Source organism: Larus michahellis, chromosome 4, assembly GCF_964199755.1.
Source record: "Larus michahellis chromosome 4, bLarMic1.1, whole genome shotgun sequence".
Classification (NCBI taxonomy): Eukaryota; Metazoa; Chordata; class Aves; order Charadriiformes; family Laridae; genus Larus; species Larus michahellis.
This window is the reverse complement of record NC_133899.1, coordinates 84790789-84816293: the sequence shown is the minus strand read 5'-3', so window position 1 is coordinate 84816293 and position 25505 is coordinate 84790789. Positions and strand designations below refer to the sequence as shown.

The 25505-nt window shown below is 39.6% G+C and overlaps 1 protein-coding gene across 9 annotated transcripts in view; it reads left to right on the top strand.

Annotated features, from left to right (window-relative positions):
* The window catches only part of KIAA1549L (KIAA1549 like), a 136934-nt gene extending 112301 nt beyond the window's left edge, over positions 1-24633 (top strand). For 7 of the 9 annotated variants that reach the window (XM_074586184.1, XM_074586179.1, XM_074586178.1 and 4 more), the window contains 6 exons: positions 666-795; positions 6233-6580; positions 13097-13194; positions 14356-14501; positions 18867-19018; positions 22917-24633. In XM_074586184.1, coding sequence (XP_074442285.1) covers positions 666-795; positions 6233-6580; positions 13097-13194; positions 14356-14501; positions 18867-19018; positions 22917-23198 — 1156 coding nt within the window. In that variant the 3' untranslated portion in view covers positions 23199-24633. The remainder of the gene's footprint in view (positions 1-665; positions 796-6232; positions 6581-13096; positions 13195-14355; positions 14502-18866; positions 19019-22916) is intronic. The other 2 variants (XM_074586180.1, XM_074586181.1) reach the window with 2 other exon arrangements.
* Positions 24634-25505: the final 872 nt, after the last annotated feature.

Here is a 25505-nt window from a genome sequence, read left to right as displayed (position 1 = left end):
GCTGTCCCCTTGCCTCCGAGCACACCGCGGTGACAGCTCAGTGCCTAGGGATGCCCCAGTGCTGCTCAGAGCTATGCTGGAAGCGGTTTAATCCCAGGGAGAACAGCTCTCTGATAAACTTGTGGCTGGTTACCAAACTGGCTATTTAAAACCAGCATCTTGCAGGCAGTTCCCTCCCACTCCTGCCTCTCTTCCTGTTCACTTTGCTGGGTGTTTGTTTCAGTGGAGCGTTGCTCCGCTTCCCTCTCGTTGCTCAGGACCAGCAACCAAAGCCTCTGCTCCCCATCTGAGTGTGTATTATTTTTTGATAATAGCACCTATTAATTTTTTTATGAATTTGAATCATATCAGCTCAGGTTGAAAGGGTTCTGATATCTTCTTGGGACGTATTTCATCTGATAAGCTCCCATATATGATGTCCGTGTCTTTTATTAGCTTTATTTTCTTTAACAGTAAATAAAATTAATGATCTCTTAATAACATTATTGATTTCTAGCACTTCATATACATAGAAAGAATAATAGAAATAGAAAAGAATACCCTATAATAAAGTGGCATTTTTATGAACGTCATCATTTTAGAGTAAAGGTAAGTGCTGAAAACTGCTGCCTGTCATTTTTTTGTTTTGTTTTTGTTTTACTGTTTTCTTGTTTCCTGTTTTCCAGGCAACCGATGAAGAACTCTGTATACAGAAGCAGGCAGTCTTTGAACAGTCCTAGCCCAGGAGAAACTGAGATGGATCTTCTTGTGACTCGGGAAAGACCTAGACGTGGAATCCGTAACAGTGGATATGACGTAAGTTTATCAGATACACGCAGTGAAATTGGCTCAACAAAGTCTTAACTTACTCCTAAAACCAGGAAACTATTGATAAGCTGCAAGCCAGGGGGCCACTGGGTATTTAATGTTACAGTACGTTACGTGCACTCAGCGTCCTGAAAAAGGCTCAGGATACTCAGAGCACAGACTCTTTCACGTACTTCATAGCTCTACATCATTTCACGGTCTGAAAAGCAAACAAAACATTTGCACTGAAACTCATTATTTGTCAAAGTATTACATTTTGAATTTAGATACTTCTAAGTACGCAGCCACTTAAATGACACTGAGTTTATTTTTATTGCAATTAAAATCCTCTTTTCTGTACCCCTGGTGCTGGTCTCTTGATTCAGAAGAATGGACGATCAATTTCTGGGAATTTCACTTAAACCCAGATGTCAGTGTTTTGTGGAAATCCCCTAGGAACAGATATTGTCCTTTTACTACATTGGAAAGGGGAGAGTTTTGAATAGGTAAATGTCAAAACCAGCCAGAGGAGATGTTGGCTTATGGTCCAAGGAACACGCACGGCCAACACAAGGCTAGACTAGACACAAGGCTAGTTGTCTTCTGCAGTCTGCACACACACTGGGTGTCAGTTGACACTGCGTGCACCCAGAATGAGGATAAAAATAGTCCCCACACCAGGGTTATGTAGAATTTTTCAATCATTCGCCAAAATGCTGTAGCTCAGCTATTCCTGAAGATCAGTCCCTGGAAAAGGTCTAATCCGTTCTGGAAAATAAGGAAGTTCATCCGGTGGTTGTTCATCTTCTAAACTCTGTAGTTGACAAGCATTTTGTGTGGGACTTAATTGTCAACTCTCTCAACTGCCAGGGATGCGTTTTTGGCAAGGTGAAGGAATGTACCAAGGTCAGGGGATGCGTTCAGGGAAGCTCAATTCTTTTTAAGAATTCTTCAGGGCATGTTGTAGGTGTCAGATTTCTTAAACGATTTCCTGCATTTGGACACTTCCCATCAGATTGCATGAGTCATGTTGTGCCATGTAAGTGGGATGACTGCTTCACTGCTTTCTGAGGCACTAGAATACATCGCTCTAGCCTGGAAAAAGAATGGTATAACCTGATAAAACAGCTTTTACATTTTGCAAAAAGATAGATCTATATATATATTTTTTACCCCGCTTAAATATTTCCTTTATTATTGGAGTTTTCTTAGATAATAAAAACATTGTTAAGCCAGGCTCCTTCGGTATCCTGAAAAACATACGTTTCAAGAAAGCAAGAATTTTTTTTTTAATATGCTAATATAAGGTAGTTTTTCATAGGTGGTCTCTTCCTGAAATGAATGTTGAAAACATTCTGGGAATGGGCATGGCTTCCTGCTATTAGTTCAAAATTAATACGCTGTAAGTAGTTAGCAAAAGATTTTTAAAATATATTTTAATATACTGTGTATACAATACATAAAATATATTTTAATGAAAAATAGTTTAAAACCTTGAAAGCAGATTAATGAGCTTATGCAGATTCTGAAAGGTCCTAAAAGCAATGCTAAACTCTGAGATGTGTGCACATCACGCATGAGTTTGCTTTTACCTTTCTTTTAAGGTTGCGGTTGGGCGAGCTGTCCCTGGCACAGTCTTTTACTGAGAAGTTACGTAAAATTCCTTGTGCCCGACGTGCTGCCGATTCACTGCAGTGCACCGCTTCTAACTCTGAATGTATTTCCTGTCTGAAAGCAGAAGAATGCCGGGGGAAAATGGGACAGGATGTTGAAATTTAGTTCCCAAGCCTCAGCGTGCAGCGTGGGCTGGTTTCCCTCACTCCCGTTTGAGGTTGCTCAGAGCTGTGCCGTGTCTGACAGGCTCCGTCTCCCAGGATACCCACGGGCGGGCACTTATATCTATATTTATGCATGGAATTTGTGTGGATCTCGCCAGTGGTGCAACTAAACACCTTTGTAAATCTGACCTCTGAAAGTGGGTGAAAAAGGGCTTGTTAGTATGCCGAATCTTGTGTCCTTTCTTTTTTATCGAGTAACTTCTTGTACCGTTTTTTGACACCCGCTTTGTCGTTCTAAAGTTCCAGCTTTCTCAGATTACTGCTAACCTCTTCCTCCCAGATTATTTAGCAACAAGTCCTACCGATGAATGGTGAAATTTGTCTTTCATAAGCAGTTCATAATGATCAAATTAATGAAGCAAATAGCCCATATTTTTCTTTTTACAAATTAACAAGTAACTTTTTTTTTTTGAGCTGTTACCAGTATGCCCAGTTATTTGTTGAGTTTATCTTCTCAACCATGATTTTTTTTTTTTCAAGAAAAAGAGACTAAGATTCCCCACACGCTTCAAGAAAACTCCTTAAGAGCTGCTAGACTCATAAGCACAACCAAATCCTGAGAGTTTATGATCTGCCTGATTTTGCCTCGTGCTTTAAATAGGAGAGGGAAGTAAGAGCTCAGAAATCTGCCATTCTATACTATTGATTTTTTTTTTTTTTTAATACGGTTTAACATTCAGTTATGGTTTTCTAAAAATATTTCCCTTCCTATAATGATTTTTTTTTGGTGATACTTCTCTGAATCATGGTTCTGTTTCTCAGAGCTAAAACCTGGTCAGGATATGAGGTTCAATAGTTACATACCTGTCCATATAGAATACGTAGCTTTTTGTATTATTTTTGAGCGTACATTCTACTGTTTGATGTTCTGAGTATATTATTTGCCTTTATAATATCTTTTATAAATGGATTATCTTTGAACAGTACCTATCTTTCAATTTTAAATAATCCCAAGAGGGTTATATTATCACCACCTAGCGAGTAGACTAAGGAGACTTTATTAACATGCTTATTATGTCCAACACGTTCACAGAACATTGTGAGTAGAGAGAATGCTACACTGAAGGAGTCTAGAACCTTTAGACTGATAACGAGCTTTATACTACGGCGGAAAATATTTATGCTCTTTTTGGTGTGAAAGGAAGAAAACGACCTTATTATATGTATCTAAGAGACCAATATGCAGACGAATTTGCTGGCATAATTTTATTTATATAGTTAAATTAATGTAACTCCTCAAAAAGCTTACATGTTAATGTTTGCAGGAAGAATTTTACTGATATAGTTGCAGCAGCAGTGTTATAACAGAAGTGTATAAACTCTCAGTGCAGGACTCTTCTTTCTTCATGTAATTCCAGTTCCCTGTATTATATAATATTACATAATAACTGTGTATGAAAAAATCTGTATTTTTATAATGGTAAAGTTAATGTATAATGGCATCTATTTATGATACTTACATGTTTCAATTGGCATGAAATCAAACGACATACATCAGAAAATGATAGGATGAATTGAAATAAATTTTAAAATTTGAGGAAAGCTAATGCTCACCAGCCCCCTCCAAGTTTTTCGTGCCAAATTTTATATTGATAAATCAAAGCTGACTTAACGTTGACTACTAATATGCATCCTTTATTCATATGATATATTTTAGACATTCTATAGAGGTCTAATGGCTTCACCATGGTTGTAGTAGAGGACTTGATTTATTTCAGCGCTGGGTACTGGTAGGTCTCTTGCGGGATTCCATTCACTGACAGTTTTACAGCGGTGAGGAAATAGTAGAACCACGGTTAGGAATATCCAGTTGGGGCAGTGTGATTTCAGAGGCTCTTTGGTTGCACTTATACGTGCAAACTACCATTGCATTTTACAGTCAGGGTTCTAAAATTTACCTGACTTTTATAGTCAAGCTTCTAAAATGTACTTGATTTTTGGTTACCTTACCTTGTAATGAACAGATAATGGAATCAAAATGCAGGGAAATTTTTTAGTCGAATGTTTCCTACAAAGCTTTTCAGTTTAAGGTAACTTTGTGCCATTACATTGTTCCTCCCCGAGTCTGATATGTGTACCACTTAGGAAGCCTAAAACTGGGGTTTGTGGTTTTGAATTTGGCTAATATACCATATATATATAACTGCATAAATTACAGTTAAAGTCTAATACTCAAATTATTACTTATTCCTTTGAATAATTAATTTTCCTTTTTTTATTGCTGTATTTTCATTAAGTACAAAATATAGCTATAACAGCTAAGAGAGAAAACAAATTAAGATCTTTTATTTAAATGTATTGTCAGTCTTTAGAATAAACATGTAATTCTTCTCTGAATGGCTGATAAAAGAAGGTCAGTTTGATACTTGACTTTGCAGATAAAGAAATATGTGCTATGACAGTCCTATGATATATATGACCACACATAGCTTGCAAAAGATTGGGGACACAATTGCTTATCTAGGCAGGTATATAGAAAGTTATTGCACTGTTACATGGAAAAAAAATAAATGCCACAGCAGGAGCTGCAGAGCACTCAAGTACATTAGCAGGGCAGTGCTGGAATTTTTAATAAGAACATCCTGTTGTATTCTTTCATTTGTGGCTATTTTAAATGCTAACACAATTCTAACTGCGTGCTATATATAGGAGGAGGTACATATCCTATTCGTCATTCCGGTTATCCTAGTGTCTCGAATTCATTTTACTGATATTTAAAGAATTAGAAATTGGTTGCTTTTTCAGATTGCCTGTTAATTTTTTAAACCATAGCCTGGAAACCTAATCTTACAGAAGATAGATGAAGTTAGGTATTTCACTGTCAATTTCATATAATATGATGGTTTTTTTCTGTTTTGGATTTACAGGCAAAAAAATGGGGGGGTGATTTCTGTTGGTACTTATCTGTACAGAAGGAATTACCCCAGCAGTAACTCTTCAAGTTAAGATGCACAAGTACTGTCTGCTCATTAGAGTATGTGCTTTGTTCACTTTTCCCACATTAGTTTTGGATAAATTTCTCTGTAACTACTGTTTGGCGGCTAGGTAAGATGACTGAGCTGGGTCAGGATATTTTCTGCAAGGGACAAGACCTAGTTTGTGGCGTTGTTGCTAGCATTCCTGACTGGGTAAGAAAGTTCAGGAAAACTCCTAAACTTTAATTCTTCTGAAATCTTAACATGTGAGAATGGACAAAAGAATTTCAGTCCCTGTAGCTGTAACAAGTGGTCCCTTGTAAGGGGTCTTTTATGGTGATGGTACTATTTAAGGAGCCATACTCCTCCTGGCACGGTTGTACTCCCATTGATACTAACAACTAAGAAACGAATTTACACATTAATTCAAATTGTTTTTAAGTGAATCATTAACAATTTAATCTGCTGCAGAGCGTCCCTGCTAGTTTTTGCAGCAAACAATGTAGGATATGAAAGGCTATTATACTCGCCTGCATCTTATCACTCCTTTCCAATATTTGTCATGCGTCTATATTGTCACAATTCCTGACTTTGTAAATGTTACATCTGTGTTTGAGAATGTTTTGTGTGAAGCAGCACAAATACTGTCTTGTAAAGCTTTTTACGTATACGTGCTTTTATTCCATCCAACAGACTGAGCCCGAAATTATAGAAGAAACAAATGTTGACCGTGTCAACGAGCCTCGGAATTACACCAGGTCCCGTCAGGCCAAAGGCCACTCGGAGACCTCAACTTTAAGTTCTCAGCCCTCCATTGATGAGGTTCGACAGCAGATGCATATGCTCTTGGAAGAGGCTTTCAGCCTGGCCTCTGCGGGCCACGGAGGACAGAGCAGGCAGGAGGCGTACAGCTCAGCACCACACTTGCCCTACTCGGAGGTTGTGACCAGTGCTCCTGGTACCATGACCCGACCTAGAGGGGGCGTACAGTGGGTACCCACATACAGACCAGAAATGTATCAGTACAGTTTACCGAGACCAGTAAGTGAAACTTCTCTTTAGTAATAACGTAAAGATATTTCTACTCTGGGACACATTTTTTAAAGATGGAGCCCCATTTACATGCTTAACACCAGATGTAAAGTCATGCTAAGAGTAAATAAGTACAGCTAGCGGGGTGTATGTATGTATGCTTACCCATACCGTCTCCTGCATGAAGACTCTTCGTATCTATTTTAACAGCAAGGTTGTCTTGTCTAAATTGTGCTTGAAAGAATGGGCTGCACTAAGCTCCAGGCTGTTCAACAGATCAAGAAGTTGTTTGCATGTCTCCTTCTATTCACTGGACGCACATTAGAAAGCAATCTGCTTTTTTTTAGAACAGCTACATAGGCAGCTGGGTGTGAAGCATTCAAAACTTCTGCATGAGGTCCATCACTGAGATTGCAAGAGAGGGAACCAAGTGTAATAATCACAGTGACCTGAAATGTGGGCTGGTATTGACACTCTTGCAGTTTTAGCGATTGACTTGGGACTCTAGGTTTCATTCCACAGGTTTCTTGGTCGACCTCCTTATCCCTCATTTTCTAGACTCAAATCATGGCTAATATGTCCTAACCTCACAAAAGTAATAAATAAATTAAGAAATGAAACCCACAGATGGAAATTGTGAATGGAATTTTGTAGGTATCTAGAGTTGCAGTAGTACTGCGTGCACCCTTGGCATGTTAAACTACCCCTGAATTCCCACACATGCTATTCTGAAACTTAACAAATTCTTTTCCTCCTTGTATGTCAGCTACAAATCTAAACCAGACATGATTGCTTTCAGATGAGAAATAGCTCATCTATCAATATCAGTGTGAAAAGTTGTTCATTTTAAGGGTTCTTTCTGTTGGAAATTAATATTTTTTGAAAGAATGCACTTCAAATGGAGTCCCTTACTCTGATGAGAATAAGAGAATAATGCAGAAAAATGTCCTCAGTTCAAAAATAACTATTGCTGTGACTTCCTTCCATGGCAATAAAAAAATGCATTAAGGGATGCTGCTTCTGAACTATTCTGAACATATTTGAAAGCCAATGGCACTGCCTGCAAAAGTTCAGGCTGGGGCTCTTTAAATCATGCTAAAGGTTATTTCTGGCACTTTGAAATCGGTCCGATGAACTTCATGCAGCATATAATCATATTTTATGGTTAGAATTCGATTACAAGCTTAAGAGACAGCTAATGGGTAGTCAAATTACTTTGACACTTGAGAGAGTCTTTCTAAAATGAAATTTAAAATATTATATGGCGGCAGATTTCGGAAAAATGTAATAGCCACACTTTTTTGGCGAATGCTTCGCTGTTTTCTTTCTAACACTCATTACTCTTCTAAATCATCTGCATGTGTAGGACCATTAAGCATTTGCTTATCTTTCTGGCATCTTGAAGATAGTGTTAAAAAGTTCCCTGAAGATAATTGGTCGCCACAGATTAGCATAGTCACAGGCTACTGCAGTTTGGATAAGGGCTGTTAATTCATAGTTTTCAGTGTATCATTTTCACGAATACGAGCAGTACGGTAAGCCATTTACCAAGTTTTTAAATGAGGATGGAGGACTGGAATTGAAAAATCTCCAGCTGAGACGTGTGTGGAAAGTGACCTGTGGGTAGGAAAAAAATGGAAGAATTACTGCTCTCAGCATCTTAGCACTGGTTTGCCTGCGCGGGATATCCCTGCTGAGCATCTCTGCTGGAGATGCTGCAAAAGGGAGCGCTCAGGAGCGGGTTGACTGACAGGCCGGGAAGGTGTCCGGGTTGAGGGAGCAGCCTGTGGCAGCTTTTGGGGCTGAGAGTACGGGGATGCTTGTTTTATGGGGGAGGATGTTACCTCTTCAAACCAAGAACATTTATTTTTGCTCCTTCTTAAAATTCAGTTCTTAGTGGCAATTAAAAGTCAACATTAACAATGCTATTACAATTTCTGTATTCTGAAATCTGTATTCAAGAGCATTTTCCCTGCCTGGATGGAACAAATGCAGACACTGGCTTTTCCGTTGGGTCTTTAGATACAATGCAAGTATAAAGATCTTCAGCCCGTCACTCGTGTGAGGTCTGGCCCTTCGCAGTCCAGTTACACTAGACTCGAAACTTTGCACAAGATCCCACAAACTTTACAGTACCTTGAGTGCACCTCTAGGTTTTATTATTGCAAAAGCATTTCAGAGGTGATACATGTGCGGCATAAGATTTCTAGCACAAATGTTCTCTAACTTTATAAAGCACAAATTGAAATAGATTGAGGCAAAACAGTGAAAATCTGCATGCAAATCTCCATCTCAGTGTTTCCCTCTGTGCCATACTCTTTCAGGGGACCAGAACCACTCCTCAGGTCTATGTTTCTTCAGGTCTCCTCCAAGTTATGGATCATCGATCTTTTGCAGCCAACTTCTTGGCTAGTCCCACCATCAAACAGTTGTGTATCTCTCCAGAACATCCATCTTTCTTCTTTTTCCTTTTTCTTTTCCATTTTGAAGCCTTCTGTGGGTTTTTTTTACATGTTAGCATTAATACCTAAATTATCTGTAGCTCTTGTGAGGGAATGTCTGTCTGTCAAACTGCTCATGAATGACCTGTGATACATTTGGGGCTCTCTCCTGGCAGAGAAAAGCTAGGAAAATGCAAGCTCTTAGTGTTGTTCTGAAGCCTCCAAAACCGGGATGAGAACACTTGGCTGGGTCCTTGTCATCCAGCTGGTGTACTACAGACAGGAGGATGGAGTTGTAGCGTCGAGTGTATAACACAAGCCCCACCGCCAGCATTGGGCCTCCGCAGATCACGTTACTGCTTTGGAAATTCGCAGAGCTTAGTTGAGCAGAGAGCTGCAGCCAGGGATAAAAAACCCCTCTTTGTTACAGGGCTGGGCCAGTTCCCATCTCTCCTCTTCAGTGCTCTGGAAAGAGGAGTGAGAGTAACAGAGCTCTGGGTCCCGAGGTGAGACCTAGCACCGTACAACAGGCACTGATGGACAGACTTGCAGGCTGAGAGACTGGTAATGTATCCAAGTCCTCAGAGCTTCTCTTCATTTAACCAGAGGTAAAGTGAGAGTATTTTACCAAAGCTCAGCCACTTTCAATAACAGTTACTGAACTAAGTATAAAACAGGACAGCTAGCAAAGCAAAACCAAACCCAGCTGAAATCAATAAGTTTGCATTATTCCTGGATTGCAATGTAATAATCAAATTAGTTAAATCATTCAACGAGTAAACAAAGACGCTGCCCCTATAATTCCCATGGTGAGATGTAAGGAAATGGGATACTTCTGTAATTAGAAGGCAACATTGAATAATTTCACCCAAGACAAATACATCTCTAAGTTGAAGGTGGTAAAAATATTTTAATACTGCAACGAGGGAAATGTAGATTAAAGCTAACTGCACAGTTTCTCCTTTAGACTTTAGTTATTGTGTGCCGATTTAACTTTTCTTTCCTGCATCCGGACAGGTGGTACCTTAGACTTTTGTGGGTTGTAGAAGATGCTGGTGTCGGTGTCTGCTGGTGGCTGGAATTTTCTTCCAGAGAGTTGTGTTGTATGTCTCCTGGGCCCAGAGGCTGAAGTTTCTCTGCTAAACTGCACTTATTACTTTTTAAAATTCTTCACTGGTTTGCTTTTTAAATTGTTTGTTTTAGACACAACAGACTCCTTCATTGGCATTTCTTCCTGAAAGGGTGATGTGGGGTCGGCGGTCTGGTACCTGTGCAATCTGTCCTGAACCTCAAATTTGATTACTTGATTACTGCCAGTGATTGTTACAGCCTTTGTTTTATACAGTCCTCGTTTTTCAACAGAATAAGAGATTGGAATCCGTGCAGAATGTTTCTCTTTTTAAGTTGTTGTGGTTTTTGGTTTTGGTAGGTTTTTTTGGTGAACAACAGAAGTGATGCAACACTTTTTTTCAAAGGATAAGCTAATTTTGAAGAATACAACTAGGCAAATTTTCTGTGAAATCAGCTGTTGGTTGTTTTTTTTTTCTGATTGGATTTACAGCAGTGCACAAATTTCAGTGAAGTGACTTTATTTCTACGATCATTCCAGTTAGCCTTGAAGCTAAGGGCTCATCTAAGTCTATAACAGATAGGGCTCTCTAGTGAAACCTTGGTTTAATTTAGCCTCTGAACAGTTTTTTTTCCATTTATGTGTTGCATGTAGGAAAACACTAATGCCCCAACCCATGGGAGAAATTCTAGAAATTTTATTGGGGTCCCCTCTCATTGTGGTTTTGGTGTCTGTGGAAACTCAGCATGCAGAGGACTGACTGACTGCCATACCCCAGGATGGACTGTTCCTCCTTGTGGCATAGCAGATCTAACAGGATTTATCACTTTAACGGGATTCCCTCTGCCCAGCCATTAGCAAAATATTGCCACTCACTCAAAACTGTTTATCTATCTCATATGTAAGCAGCAAAATACGTGCTTTGATTTTCCATTTTGCCTTTTTTTCCCCAAAAATTTTCAGTGCAAGTTGCGGCACATTTGTGAAATGTTTTTTGTGATCCCTCTTTTCTGTCTGTATGCCAAAGCACGTCCATTAACACACAGGAGAAACCCCAAATTTACCTCTGTGTCTCTGTCTACCCTGTTATACTCAAATAGTGTCTGGAGTCACTGACCGCTCTGAAACATAAGCTCATGTACCGTGCCTCTAAAATGGGGAAAAAAAAAGAATTTCATACTTGGTACAAATGCATGCTGAGAGGAAGATGTGGGATGAAAGGCTTGTGGAGCCAGAAGGAAGCGTTCGGTTCAGCCTGTGAGAGCACAGCCAGATTTTCAGATGCAGAAGAGGCATTGCAGACCATTTCAAGTTCAGCGCTATTAGGAGAAATCTAATTGAGGTTTTCTTTGATGTGAATAGCATTTGTTTTTTCTATACAGTTCTTTCATTAAAAATCAGTAGTTCCAACCTCTGGCTAGGAAATGTACCATTGCCTTTTTAGATTATTTTTTCTACCTAAATATAGAAATACTTTAAATACCATTGTAGCCTGGTGAAAGTAAATATTAGGAGACTTTGTAGGTGGCATGAAAGGAAAAATTATTTTCATAGACATGCCTTTGAGGGACTCTACCCTGCTTTAAAAGGGGTGGAAGTGAGAGGCGGGAGGAAGATGCTTGGTCTGTATTGCTTTTCCCTTAGAGACATTGACATCAAAGTCAGTATTTGATAAGTTACCTTTCCTTTGTGTTAACCCAGTTTTACAGCTATTTGAGAAAGAAGGTATTGGAACACCGTCTAAATGTCTGATTTTTAAAGAAGGTTAGTGAAAGATAGTGATTTCTGATATTTAGCGTGGGATTTATATTGCCAAATTCAAACCTAAATGTAGGTGTTAAGTCTGAGCTAATCACGTAAATCCTGTAGGCTCTTTCTACAGGCAGGAGATAAGAGAGTGACTCATCCCACGGAAGCCTGGTTTTAGCTTTCTCTGCTGTTTGTGGAGGGAGCTTCTCTGGCTAAACAGGTTATCTCTCTTTTAAGGGGCCAAAGCCCCACCACTGGAATTTGGACTCTAGTTTTTGTCAAAATGCCTATGTCTTGATCCTGGGCAGCCTTCCCATAATTTGTTATTTGCTATAGCTGTGATCTTATCTTAAATTCTGTGCATTGCTCTGAAGCATTGTTAATAAAAGTGTAATTAAAAAAAACAAAGCCCAAACCACAGTGTGTTGAAGAAAAGTGTCAATGAAGTGCTGGAGAGATATCATCCCTCTGCCTTGAAGTATATTTAGCAAAATTATGACCTCTAATCCATAGCAGTACAAAGAATTTAGAAGAGAAATTTTGTCTTACCCATTTCTTGTCCTACCCCTTTCTTGGGTGCCATGGGTTTCAAGCACATCTTTAGTCGTCCTTCACATATATTAGTGATGAAATCCAGAATTGCTATGGGGGCAAGATGCTTGATTTTGTGACTTAGTGGGTTGGTCCTGCGTTCCAAATCACTCTGCTTTTTCAGAACTGTTTGAGACCTTCCTTATTGCTTTAGAAAGTTACAGAGCTTGGGGTTTTTGTGAAAATTTTCTTTTCATCTCTTCGAGGCTGAAAGGAAGAGGTTGAAATATGCATTGCTCACAGGCAGCTTCACTTCACTAGATGCTGCTCTGAGGATGCTTTCTGAATCTTTAAAATACTTTCTTTCTGGTGGAAGTGAAAATACTGAGATCTTTTTCCTGTGGGTCCAAAGCAGCTGTTGAGTCTCACGCAATCACAACAGATCTGCTTTGCCAGCAAGGTTACAAATGTCTCAGAGATAGTGTTTAATGTGTTCTATTTTAATTAGACTTCATCTTGGCTCTGAACTAATTTCTTCATGTTTTCTTCCACATCCTAAAATCACCCTAGCACTGTAAATTCTCAAATAAAATGCAATTACTATTGATGCCACAAAAAGCTAACTTCCTGTTGGCAGGCACGCGAAGCAGGTATTTAATTTCTGAGGTCTTTTGGTTTTTAATTTGAGTGAGATCTACTGGTGTTTCAGAAAATATTTGTTTTTCTCCTTTACAGGCTTACAGATTTTCTCAGCTTCCTGAGATGGTAATGGGTTCTCCTCCTCCCCCAGTCCCTCCCAGAACAGGTCCTGTGGCTGTTGCCTCTCTCAGGAGGTATTTATCTGTTATTTTATTTTATTTTCATCTCTAAAACCCACTGTTGTAATAAGAACTGGGGCAAACCCTGAAGGGGCACTTACAAGCCACTTACGAGGCACTTATAGAGACACACACATGAAGTTAGAAACGTGTTGTTTTTATTTCATTTTAACATGAAAAGGAAAGGAATAACAATGAATTTTCTCTTCTTTTAGCTAATCAGTTTCAATAAAATTAGGAAATCCAGGCTCCGATTTTTTTCAAAATATGCTTTGCCTCAGCGCGCATAATGCCGTATTGCATTGCAGATGGGTGGTAGGTAATTCGCTCTGTCGTTTTCCCCGCTTTTCTCTATTGTAAGGACTTGCAACAGGATATGGATGAACTGTAAGATGTTTCTCAGTACCCCGGGTCCGGGGATTTCTGCCTAGCTTTCGGATATCTCATACCTGCGTTTCTGGAGCCAAACACGTGCAAAAGCCTGACTGCCTTAGCCCAGTGCATACATTTTGGCTCTTCCTCGCAGTATGGGACTCTACAAAATGCATTTCAAGGAATTTTTACACTTCTGTGGTGGATGAACTCATGTAGCCTTCTGTGCTGTGCTGCTGGGTACTGCCAGGTGCAAACTGCAATTGGGGGCACTGCAGGCCTGCTGGGAGCTGCTGGGGAGCACCCGGGCCAAATGAAACTTTCCTGAGGGGCCGCTAATGATATCGTAACCGTGTCCAAACATTCAGGATACGGACACTGTTGACCTATTCTTGTTCATCTTCCCAAGTGCAGTTAATATTACTGATGATAGTAGTCTCCTACTATACGATACCATGTCACATATACTGCAGTAATATGGTATTGTCTGCACTCTTGTGTTGATGAGCTGTGGTAAAGCTCTGGGTTTTGTGTTGCGTGTCACAGGCATTTGTTTGAAGCAGCAAGCAAAGGCTCTGTGCAATGGTAATAACCTGCTTTGGCAAAGTAGCGCCCAGGCTAAAGAAGTTGTTCTCAGACTTCTCCAGACTTACTGTTCAAACTTCTGTCATGCCAAAGCAAAATCAGATAGCTTGTGCCCAGATGGCTTGTCATACTGTAGCTGATAGGTGTGTATGTGGCTATGAATCTCATCTGTCAGTCAGAATGACAAAAGTTTCTATTTTTTCCTTTCTTAATGCACAGGTCTACATCAGATATTGGCAGCAAAGTGAGAATACCTGAGTCCAGTGGGGCAGATCAGGCCCAGCATCATGATCAGGCGGCTTTTGCACCTGGTTCGAGAGCTCCGATGTCTGTTGGTCCGCTTGATCAATCAGCTTTTCACTCAGGTGAAAAAATAGTGCAGACCCAACTTGCAGCTTTGAGAGCCTCACAATGTATTTTGCGTATAAATGAATGTATGGGATATAGCAAATACAGATGATTATTTGGAGAAAGACTGTATTAGGTGGTTTTTTTTCTGTGCAACTGAAGGAGATCTACAAAGGATTGCTCCTTTGTAAATGCAGCATCAGCTGCATTGTAAAATACCACTTATCCTGCAGAAGCACCAAGAAATGGTAATTTCTGAAGGTAAGATCCAGCAGTAATGTACCAGATGGTTCAAGTATGGCATTCTGCTGGCTCACTGATCAGGACTCTGAATTATTAAAGCCCAGGAAAACAGTTCATTTGTACCATGAAATCCAGTGGAATTTTTAGGGCTGGTACAGAGAGTGTTGGCTGGCAAAAGCAGAAGTTGTAGTATTGGGACTGCTGCCTTACTCGCATGTTGTGTTGCACCATGTACAGAAACAACCAAAGCAGGAGAGATGGGTAACAGGGTTCTGAGGGGCACGGAGAAATGAGGCGGATCCTTCCATTGTTTTATCAGTCAAGAATATCAGGCCAAGCGCTTGGAAATAGAGTATGTACAATGGGGCTATAAGTAGTACTGCAGAAGGAAGCTTAATGGCATTCAGCTCTGCTTGGTTTGTAAGGAAAGGGAGGAAAAACAAATGGACACGAAGAATAGCGTGTGCGAGACTGGGATTCTCCAGCCTCACTGTTCTATGATTCCCCTAATTCCTCTTGAGAAACTTAAGCCCTAGTCTTGTCACAAGAGTGGTCTGCTGAGGGGTGTAAGTTGAAGACACGTGTCCCTTTCCTTTCAAAACACTCGGCAGCGGTGCTTTCGGCATAGTCATAGGTAATCCATTAGCTCATCTCCCCTCCTGTTTTGGAGAAGGTGGTTCCTGCTCAAGCGCAGAACTTGTTTTGGGTCTAAATGTCCCAGTTTTAAAGGCCCAGTAAGTTCCTGGTCCTTTTGATATGAATTTTGTTTACGAATGAATTGATTTTATCACGAGATCAAGCTGATACATTGTTTTGATGGTATCTGGATAACATTTACCTGGGAAAATATTTGAAATAGCTTCTCATTGGCAAAAAATGCTTTCTTGAAGAGCTATAGAAAAGAGCTTACATGATTAAAAAAATTTTACATTGTCAGTTCAAGGTTTTGAAATAAGTAGGTTTATTAGACGTTTCTCTGTGAATCTGACAGAAAAATTTCTTTCTTAGCTTCCTCAGAAGTACTAGAGAGTTATCTCCATTGTATTCAACATCTTCTACTGAGAATAATAATGTGGATATGCAAATCTGTTGTCAATTAATTAAATATAGTAGGTTTGAAAGGACCCATTCTACTCTCACTTCTTGTCATACCTTCTGCAAATTGTGCATGTGAATCTGAAAAGAGCAGATGCTCACCCTTTCATTTAAAAGCATTTCAAGCTGTAAAATATGCCACAATACCAAGAGTTCTTTCTTTGTGTCTACAGTAATGTGTTCTCTGTGATACACTTTTTTTATCATTTCCAGTGATGTGGAGATTTTATTGCTGTCTGTTAAAAACAGGTATGTTGTGTTACCATTGAAGAGTGGCTGCATTTCAGAAGAGACGAAGTGATTTTTGTGTACATTGTGGAGTTTGCCAGAATAATTCTGGGGGTAGCTGGAGGAAACTTTCGTATATGATAGATTCGAAAAAAGGCTGTAATGCGGGGAAAGACAAGGAGAGTTGTGAGAAACCTGCAACCGTAACACAATGTTCTGATATGAAAATAATTTTTATTGCCTCAATACATGAAGAAACATTGCTGCAGGTGCTGATTTGGCATGAAATGGCCTAATGTCGCTCTCATGCAGCCCATCAACATCAGCTCGAAAATAACGATGTTGCAGTAAGAATTTGGGATAAGGTACTACATCGGCTAATTGAGTGCTCATTTTGAATGGTAGCTTATTTTGCTCTGGTTAAATTAAGAGTGTTTTGGTGTAGAAGCCATATGTCGTCTACAGGAGCAGTCCTTTCTTCTCTGTACGTGTCTTGCTGACTCATTTAAAATAGCAAATCTTGTGCTGTCTGTGACCTGGGAAGAACAAGGATTGCCCACACCTCTTCTCTTATCCCACTTCCTTCCAAACCAAGGGGCCAAAGCAACTGGGAGTAGGGATCCTGTGAGATATATCCTGTGGCTACCTACCATGCAGGTGTACATCGTTAGATCCCACTGGTCCACAGCAATTCCACACAGACTACTTCTCTGAGGGCTGGGTGACTCCAGCATCCTCCCTGACATAGTGCCTTTTCACCTACAACCTGATGGCAAAGTGAAGGCTAGGACTTAGTCCCTAACAGTAGAAAACATTCTGTAAATGTCAAGCATAACATAAAAGTTTTTAGTCCGTATTTTGGATGACATATCCCTTAGTTTTCTTCCTTTTTTTTTTCTGATTTTTTTTTTTCTTTTGGGACCGTGTTGAAACAGATTATATGTTTCTGCTCTGGAGAGAATTATACTACAAAATATATTTTTATCCTCTTTGCATGCCCTGATTACATCCATAGCCCTTCTGGCCTAGGTCTGCATGGAAGGTCACTGACAACCTATAAATCACTGTTTTTGTGGAAACTACTTTGGGGATGGGTGTAACTCTTCGAGTCTTTCTACTTCTGTGCACGTGCCCATGCAGTATTCCCAGCATCTATCAGAGTAGGCAGCATAACCCTCTTGCAGGGTGTCCAGGGGCAAGGATTTGTCAGGGCTGTAAGTGACGTCCTGGGGGGGCAGCTATTTGAAGCAGCCAGTAAGTGATGCTAATTTCTATCAATTATTCTTTGTATGAATTTCAGAGGAATGCCCGTGTCTTGTCACTTTGTCAGCACCTCTTATGCAGTGGTATCATATCGACTATCTACAATTAGTGGCAATATTCAAATGATGTGCAAGTAGAAGGGGGAGGAATTCTGTGTTCTCTGCATTGACTATAGTATAGAGCCGGTGCCCATCTACGCAACATTACGGTGTGTCCATTCCTCAGTGAAAATGCTTGAGTTGTCCTTGTTGTTGTCTTATGGGCTTACTTGCTCTTCTGCTTTCAGAAAAGTGATGTTATTTTTGCTATATTCAGTGAATCTGAAAAGTAAAATACATATCCATATATTATAACTGAATACTCAAAGCACACCGTCCACATGCTTTGTTTACTACCCGATAAATACAATACAGAGCTTTCCTACCCAGGATTTAGGAATGAGGTTTTGGGGGCATTAGTGTATCAGTGGTACGCTGCTGGTGTCTGTCTTTGCATGTAAATAGACACTAGAGGAAGGAAGTCTTACCGGACAAGAAAGTTATTTGTATTTTACTCTAAACTTGGCGAATACATGGAGTCATGACGGCTTCTCTGAAGGGAAGTAGTGGGAGCGTGTGAGAAGATGCTGGTCTTCTAGACAGCCTAGTTATTTCCTGTGGATAATCTGAGTAATTGCAGCAAGAACAATGTTGTTCTCTGCATCTCTGTGAGCCCCAGTTATAAACCCTACCTGAAAGAGCAGATGTAACCATACCCAGAGATTTGGCTGAACCTCATACTAGGAAGGCTGGTTTCTCCCACCCAACTTGGAGTATGATAGTGGAATTTTAGTGGAAGGCTTCCTGGACATCCCTATGCATACAACTTGATCAAGAAGTGATAAAACAGATTTGGTGTCAATAAGTTTCCTTGGAGATGTTTATTTAAGTCATAGCTGCATAATTTATTGCAGTCATAGACTCTTCCCGGGAAAGGAATTGAGCAGGTAGTGCCTTGGTATTTTTTATTAGAAGCACTGAAGTTTTATGATGGGGTTGTTGAGATTACAGCCTTTTAAATGTATCACTCACTCATTTTTGTAGGTTTTCTGCCTAGAGATATTAAGACAGTTTTACTGTGTAAACTGAATGCTCTATAACCTGCTGTTGAAAAGAAAGGTGCACTACTCTGAAACCCATGGTAAAACAGCTAAAAATTGAATACAAGGAAGCAAATGTAAGAGGAAAAAAAGCCTTTTTCCTAATGATTCCAAGTTTTGATGAAGATCAGTTGTTACAAGGACCAAGTCCTAAGGACTACAGCCTTATATCTTTATCTGCAGGCTGTGCATGATTACAGACAACTGCAAAATTGTCTTCTCCAGTATTTCCCAGCATTATAGAGATGCTCTACTCAGATGGTGGGAGCCTTACATCTAACCAATGGTGATCACATTCGCACCAAAAAGAAAAAGATTAAAAAAATGACTGAGGCCAGTTACTTCATAAGCATTACCTTCTAATTTATAACTGAAAATGTCAGCTATTAATTATATCTACTCTCTTTCTTAATAGGAAATACCGTACCAGCAGTGTTTGCCATACCAGCAGCAAACAGACCTGGCTTCACAGGCTATTTTATCCCAACACCACCCACCGCATACAGGAACCAAGCCTGGATGCCCTATGCTGGAGAGAATGAATTACCAGGGCAGTGGGCAGACTCAGTAAGCTTCCTTGCTTTTCTCACTACATACATTTTCTGTGATTTGCACAGCAGGGGTTTTAAGCAATGCTTGGAAACCAGCAAAGAATCTGAGCAAGATAATTCTTCCTTGTATGGAAATAATCTCTAGCAGTGAAAAGTTATGAGAGGGGGCATAGATACTTTAGCTGTCCATCCCACGAACTGTAAGTAAGGTCTTCTAGAGAGTTAAATCATTCACCAGATTAGGGGCTGGCACCTATTTAAAGTCAGTGGGTTAGGTACCATTTTTCTCTCCCAAGACAGAGGTTAAATATTTGGATAGGCCTGTGGGGAGGAGTAGGTGATGCTGCCTCTCAAGATGGCCTTGTGCTGTTTGGAAGCTGGGGAGCATCTTTCCCTCCTGGAGGCTTCTCTCAAGGCAGCCTGGCTCCCAAATCCTAGCTCCTGGCCCTGCCGCAGCCCCGCTGCGCAGTGTTTCGTCTTCCTGCAGGCTGCGCTGACAGATCATAAATTAAATAATTAATTGCACAATCCTAGTCTGGGACAGATGTAATTTTTAGCCCAAAGTATACCTATATTTCAAAGAAATAAAGTTGAGACATCCTACAATGAATTGCAGTAGTTCATCATGTTTGAAACAATTTCTAAAATGTAGGGCTTTTTTTCCACTAGGAAAAAAAGAGATCAATTCTGCTGCTTGAGCTCACATCTGGTATTTATGCAGAACCAATTCAGCTAAACAAACTGGGAGATGGATTCTATTTCCATGCGCATATCATCAACAGAATATTTTAGTGAATTGCAGTTGGAGTCTAATAGTTGGCTTTGAGCAGCTAAGTAAGAGACAACACGGTCATATAAATGTTCCTGGGGGCAGCTATGTGTTGCCAAATCTTTATTACTGCTCCTGATGCCTGCGAGGGAAAGAATTCAGTTTGACTGTCAGATGCAAGTCTGAATTTGTAGGCTGAACTGTCAAGAAAAAAGAAGTATGTTCAGCTGTAAGCTGAGCGCATCTGCTGATGTGCACCTGACACCTGGATGTTTTGATGCCATTGCACATATTCCTTCCCAGAGTTTCCCTTTAAAGCATGGAAACCCTTTTTCTTTTCCTTGTTTTATTTATTTGTTGGGTGGTTGGTTTTTTTTGTTTTTTGTTGGTTGTTTTTAATCCTGCTGACATTTTAAATCCAGGAGGCCTGTTGTGTCTGAAGCAATCACTTAAAATGTCTTCTTTAAGAAAAAGGAGGAAAAAAACCCCAAAACAAACCAGGAAAAGTATTTTACTTGTCTTCCATTCTTTTTTCCTTTTGTATCCCTACTCCTTGGCTGCAGTGCCATGAAAAAAAAAAAAAAAGTCAGGTATCACTTGTCAAAAGGGGAGACTGAAAACAAACCGGACAAAACTGGAACACAAGTCTCCAGCCACCAGTTCCTTCCTCTGGAAGTTTGTAACCCTGCTGTGGGTTTCCCCGTCTGCAGGGAAAGAGGTGGGAAGAGCAGTTAGTGCCAGTGGAATGTACACAGGAATGGAGAGGGACGCAAGAAGCTGTCTGAAAAATAAACGTGACAATAAGGAATCCAATGGAAAAAAATATTCCTTTTGACTTGACTTACCCACTACAGAGCCGTAACAACTTCTTGTTACTCAGACTTTCAGCCCTCCTTTGACCTTGCAGGTGAAGATGAAAAAATGTAAACCCAAACCACTGCAGTTTCTACAAAGAATTTTTATCTCCCAATGACTACAAATCTTTCAAGAAATTGTTTTTATTTGAAAACTATTACTAGACAAACTAGTAATAGTGTTAGCAACATAATATGATCAGAAAGCCTGAATGGAACTGCAAAAAAAAAAAGATCTAAATACTCAGGGTTTGAGTTTTTTGGATGCTTTCTGGTTTCTGAGCCCCAGGATCATAGCTCAGTCATGCTTCCAGGATTTTATTGAAAATTAGTGAGAGCAGAGGCTTACTATTTATAAGGTGAAAATTGAAATTCTGTATTATTCATGCATTTCCACTGGCTGGACTGTAAAGGAGGGAACAGAGAAAACAGGAGATTTGACAACAAAGAGTTATTTTATAAGCTTAATTTACTGTAAAGTATGCTTTTCTCAGTTAAATGGTAAGTATTGAAGCATTAAGTTTTGTGGCAGAAGGGAATCGTGTCCGACAAAGCATTTATTTTCCAAATCGCTAGATGCTGATTAGTGAAAGTAGGAACCTGGTGGCCCCTAGTGGTGTGTTCACATCTTGTACTACTGTAATGTTTGTCTTTTGAATAATCTATTGTAAACTAAACAGAGGCAACTGCATTTAATGATCACTTTCATGTCACCCCTGCTTCCTATGTTTGTCTCATCACACCATATTGAATGTGTTTGACATTCTCTTGATCGCTTGTCGGATATCCAAGATATCCTAGGGGTTGGATTTTCATAGGTTCTTAGGTGCCTGAGGTGGTAAGTTTTTCAAAAGCACCCAAGGGGTTGTTAAACTCTCACAGGGCCAAAGCCAAAATAGGATTTAAGTGAAATTCCAAAACTATCATTCTGAAGTCCATGCTGAGGCCCCATGTTTACCAGAAGGTATATAAATTGGCAGATGTTTCACAGATTGACATTTCAGCCTGCTCGCAGACACCTATAATTCTGAAATTTTGCTTCTGGCATACCCACCAAAGCCTTAGCCCTGGTGGGTGATGCACCTTACACCTCAGCCTGACAAATACAAAAAATTAGCTGAGAGATCTGCCTGGCCGCCGGTATTATATGCATATATATAGCAACAATGTATTTGTAAAGTAAAAAAAAGTGGTTTTCCCATTTAAAGCAAAAAGAATTACAAAGTTAACTTTTTGGAGTTTGGAAACTTATTGGTTAACTTCTAAGTGTAGTATTCTGAGTATAGTGTAGGTAAATGTAGTTTTCTGAGTTACTCAGTTCATAAAGAAGTATCACTGAATTTCACTTGTCATTGGCGTGGACGAGATCGATCAGCCGGTAAGCTTTTTCTAAAGGAGAAATTGTCTTGTCCTAGTAGTATGTTGTGGGTTGCCTTCTGTAACAACATAAAGCCTTCTGCAAAATGAAGGTCTATAGATTCCTGTTTTATAGGCTTTTGCAAAACATTATTTAATACTATTTTTATTTGATGCATTAAAAAACTTCTGAGGACTATAAAGACCGGTATCGTGTTTCATGGATTTGTGAAGGAAATTTAATATCTCACAGTGACTAAAGGGCCTATGTTATTATTTTAGTTTTAGCCAGTGTAACATGAGGCTGAAATCAGTGAAGTTACAATAACAGAGTGAAATTGTGAATGCACCATGTAATTCTGTTAAATGTAGCCAGAAATCCTGATACTTTTGAGAAATCAGTGCTGAGTTTCCAGATTGGCATACCTGAGCTTATGCCTGTTGTCTGGATCTGGTGAGTTTTTGTTAGGAACAGTAAGTCCAGAGACTTGGATGACTTGGATTAGACAGTGGCTGCAAATCAGCAAACTCCACTTTTCCATTCTAGGCTTTTCAGTGTCCTGAAACGTGGTGGTGCTGTCTGGTTAAAACCGAAATGTTTAGGGCTGGTAAGCAGAGGACACACTTCCAGAAAAGCCTTCTCCCTTGACTTTTTGCAGTGATGATAAATTAGGACATGCAATGTTTCCCCTGCAAGGTGTTTTTGCTGCCACAGTCTGAGGAGTTGAGAATTGGTACATTGACATGTGTGCATAAATGACACGTGCCAAGACAGACATTTGTATATGGATGCTTGGGAGTATAAGGTTTATGTTCTCTTCATGTGGTCCTATCTGTTACTTCTTATTCTGCCCCAGGGAGGTTTGTGTTTCCTGGCAGGTGGCACTACGGATCAATTGTTCTGCATAATTTTCTATAATTACAATGCTCTACAGGTACCACTACCTGGATACATCGAGGCATATCCGAGGCCGCGCTACCAACATAATTCTCCTTCGCGACTTCCTCGCCAATACAGCCAGCAGGCGAGCATGCATCCCAGCCTGGAACAAGCTCCTCTGCCGTCCACCGCAGCTTCTCAGCAGAGCCTGACAGAAAACGACCCATCTGACACTCCTCTCACCAACATTTCTACAGCTGCCCTCGTAAAGGCAATAAGAGAAGAAGTTGCTAAACTGGCCAAGAAGCAAACAGATATGTTTGAGTTCCAGGTCTAATATCTTTTGTGCACAGTACTTGTATCGTGCAACCTGGGGTAGCAAAGGAAGCGACTCCTTTAATTTTCAGTTACAAACTTGCTGTGAATCGTGCCACAGTGATGGCATTTTTCTCTGTCTGAAAAGTCAACGCTATGAAATGACTTAAAGTAGAGCCACAGGACTCTGAAGATACATAATTCTGCTTGCCAGCTAAGGAAATGCTGCCGGGTAACTGTTTAATATGGATAAGGTTGATCATACGCAACTGTTTGTCACTTAGCTCTCGTGCTATGACCCATCATCACTAGAGATGCTGCTAGACGTGTCTGCGCCACACGATGTTTCATTTGCAGGCCCAAAGGTAGAGCTGCTGAAAATAACTTCTGCATGTCAAAACTTTGATTAAAGAAGAAAATACAGTAGAATACGGTTAGCTAAAGGCCACGGGAGGTGTGGCGGTGGCCATGTTAATTGTTTGCTGCAGGGCATTGTATAAGGGATGTTGATTTCAGCAATGCAGAGTCATTCAGCCTTTTCATTCTAAAGACCATATTCAAACCAAAAGAATTCGAGATGAGTAAGTAATACAAATAAATGTCCTGTAAATAGCCCCGATTCTCCTCATCCTATTAACAGTACAAAGAAGTGAAAGAAGAGAAGACTGTGAAGAAGGTTAATGATATTTTGATAATCGGTGGCTACCTTGTCCCTGAATGCCACTGATGAGTTATGGAGGAGGTTTTTTTTCAGCTTGAGAGAATATAATGCACGAAGAGCCAACAGAGGATATTGGTGCTAGAAGCTTCCAGGAGAAATGAAAAAAGGTTATTCGCATTTGCTCTATGTTCAGGCTTTTCACTCTGAATGCATGTGAAGCTGGTAAACTTGAGACCTTTCAGCAAGTCTTTCCAGCCTGGAATAATGAATATACCTGCTTGGACAAGAAAACCTCTGTTTAACACAGTGCTTTTTTCTCTTTCTTAAACAATGATATCTACGAAAGTGATGCCAGAAAGTGCTACTTGAAGCTGCAGTTGATTTTGATTACACTGGAACATGAATGCACACCCAGGAAGTTCTGAATGTAGAGGACCTGATTATTATATTAACCTGTAAATAAGTAAACTGTTAGATGAATTAACAAAAATACTAATGTTTTGTGAAAAAGAGAACGTTTCCAGAAATTATGCTGACTTTATATTGTGCAAGATAAAGGTGACTAATTGTTAAACTGCATTGTCGTATGATTCCAATCCCAAAAGAAAATCAAACCAGTTGAATGGGACAGTAGTTCATCTTTTGCAGTGGTACAAAACAGTTGGAGATCATGAAAAATTGTTTTCAGTTCCTTTGGCAATTAGCTTTGGGAACCGAAGTTGTTGCAAAATTTGTTGTGTGGGGCATGTTTGATGTCAACTGGAATTAAAGGTAATGATGTGCTTCATTTCAGTAAGTTATTTAGTTTTCCTCAATTGCTTGTGCTATTTTGTCTGATCATTTCATTTCCCTGAGTTTCTTTGGTCTTTACTGAGGTGAGAAAGGGAACTTGGTTTAGCTTTTTGGCCATCAGTAAAATGAGAGGAGAAGGAGAGAGGAGACTAGAATAGGGGATAGAAGAAGAAATTGAGGAAGCACAAAATTTTAAAGCAGAGCTATTTTTTCCCCAAAATAATTATATTATAAACCCTGACTGAGATTGTGATACATAGTTATCCTAGAATATACAGATACCTTCTGCTCCAATACTGTAAGTATTGCAGAAGCTTTTGGAATGCTAATCTTTAAACAAATATGAAATTTCATTTTTATTATTTAAAAATAAAATATAAATAAAATGTATTTTTGTAATTTCTATGTATATATGTGCTGTATATTTATATGTGACTAGTCTGCTACAGTCAGAAGATTTCCATAAACCAAGTGCAAAAAAAAAACCCCGAAAAAACCCCACAACCTAGTAATTTTAATAATCAATATAAACATGCTATGTCTGGAGTACACAAATATACATTTGGGTGACTTGGATACTAAACAACCAAAGAAACTCAGTCTTTCATATAAATATAAATCTAGTAAAAACAGACTGCTGTCTCATAATACTGATCTTATCAGTGTAATACAATACATCCAAATGTCTTTTTGTGTTGAATTAATAGCTGTCTAAGAATATCACACTTAAAAATAACAACTTAAAAATACTGGGCAAAACTCAACGTGCTATAAAAAGACTAGTTCTGGTTGGCTTCAGTGTGAGCTTTACTTGCAGACAGCAAGGATAAGTTTCTTATGTAGTAGGTTTCGTCTATACCTGCAAGTTTCACTAGA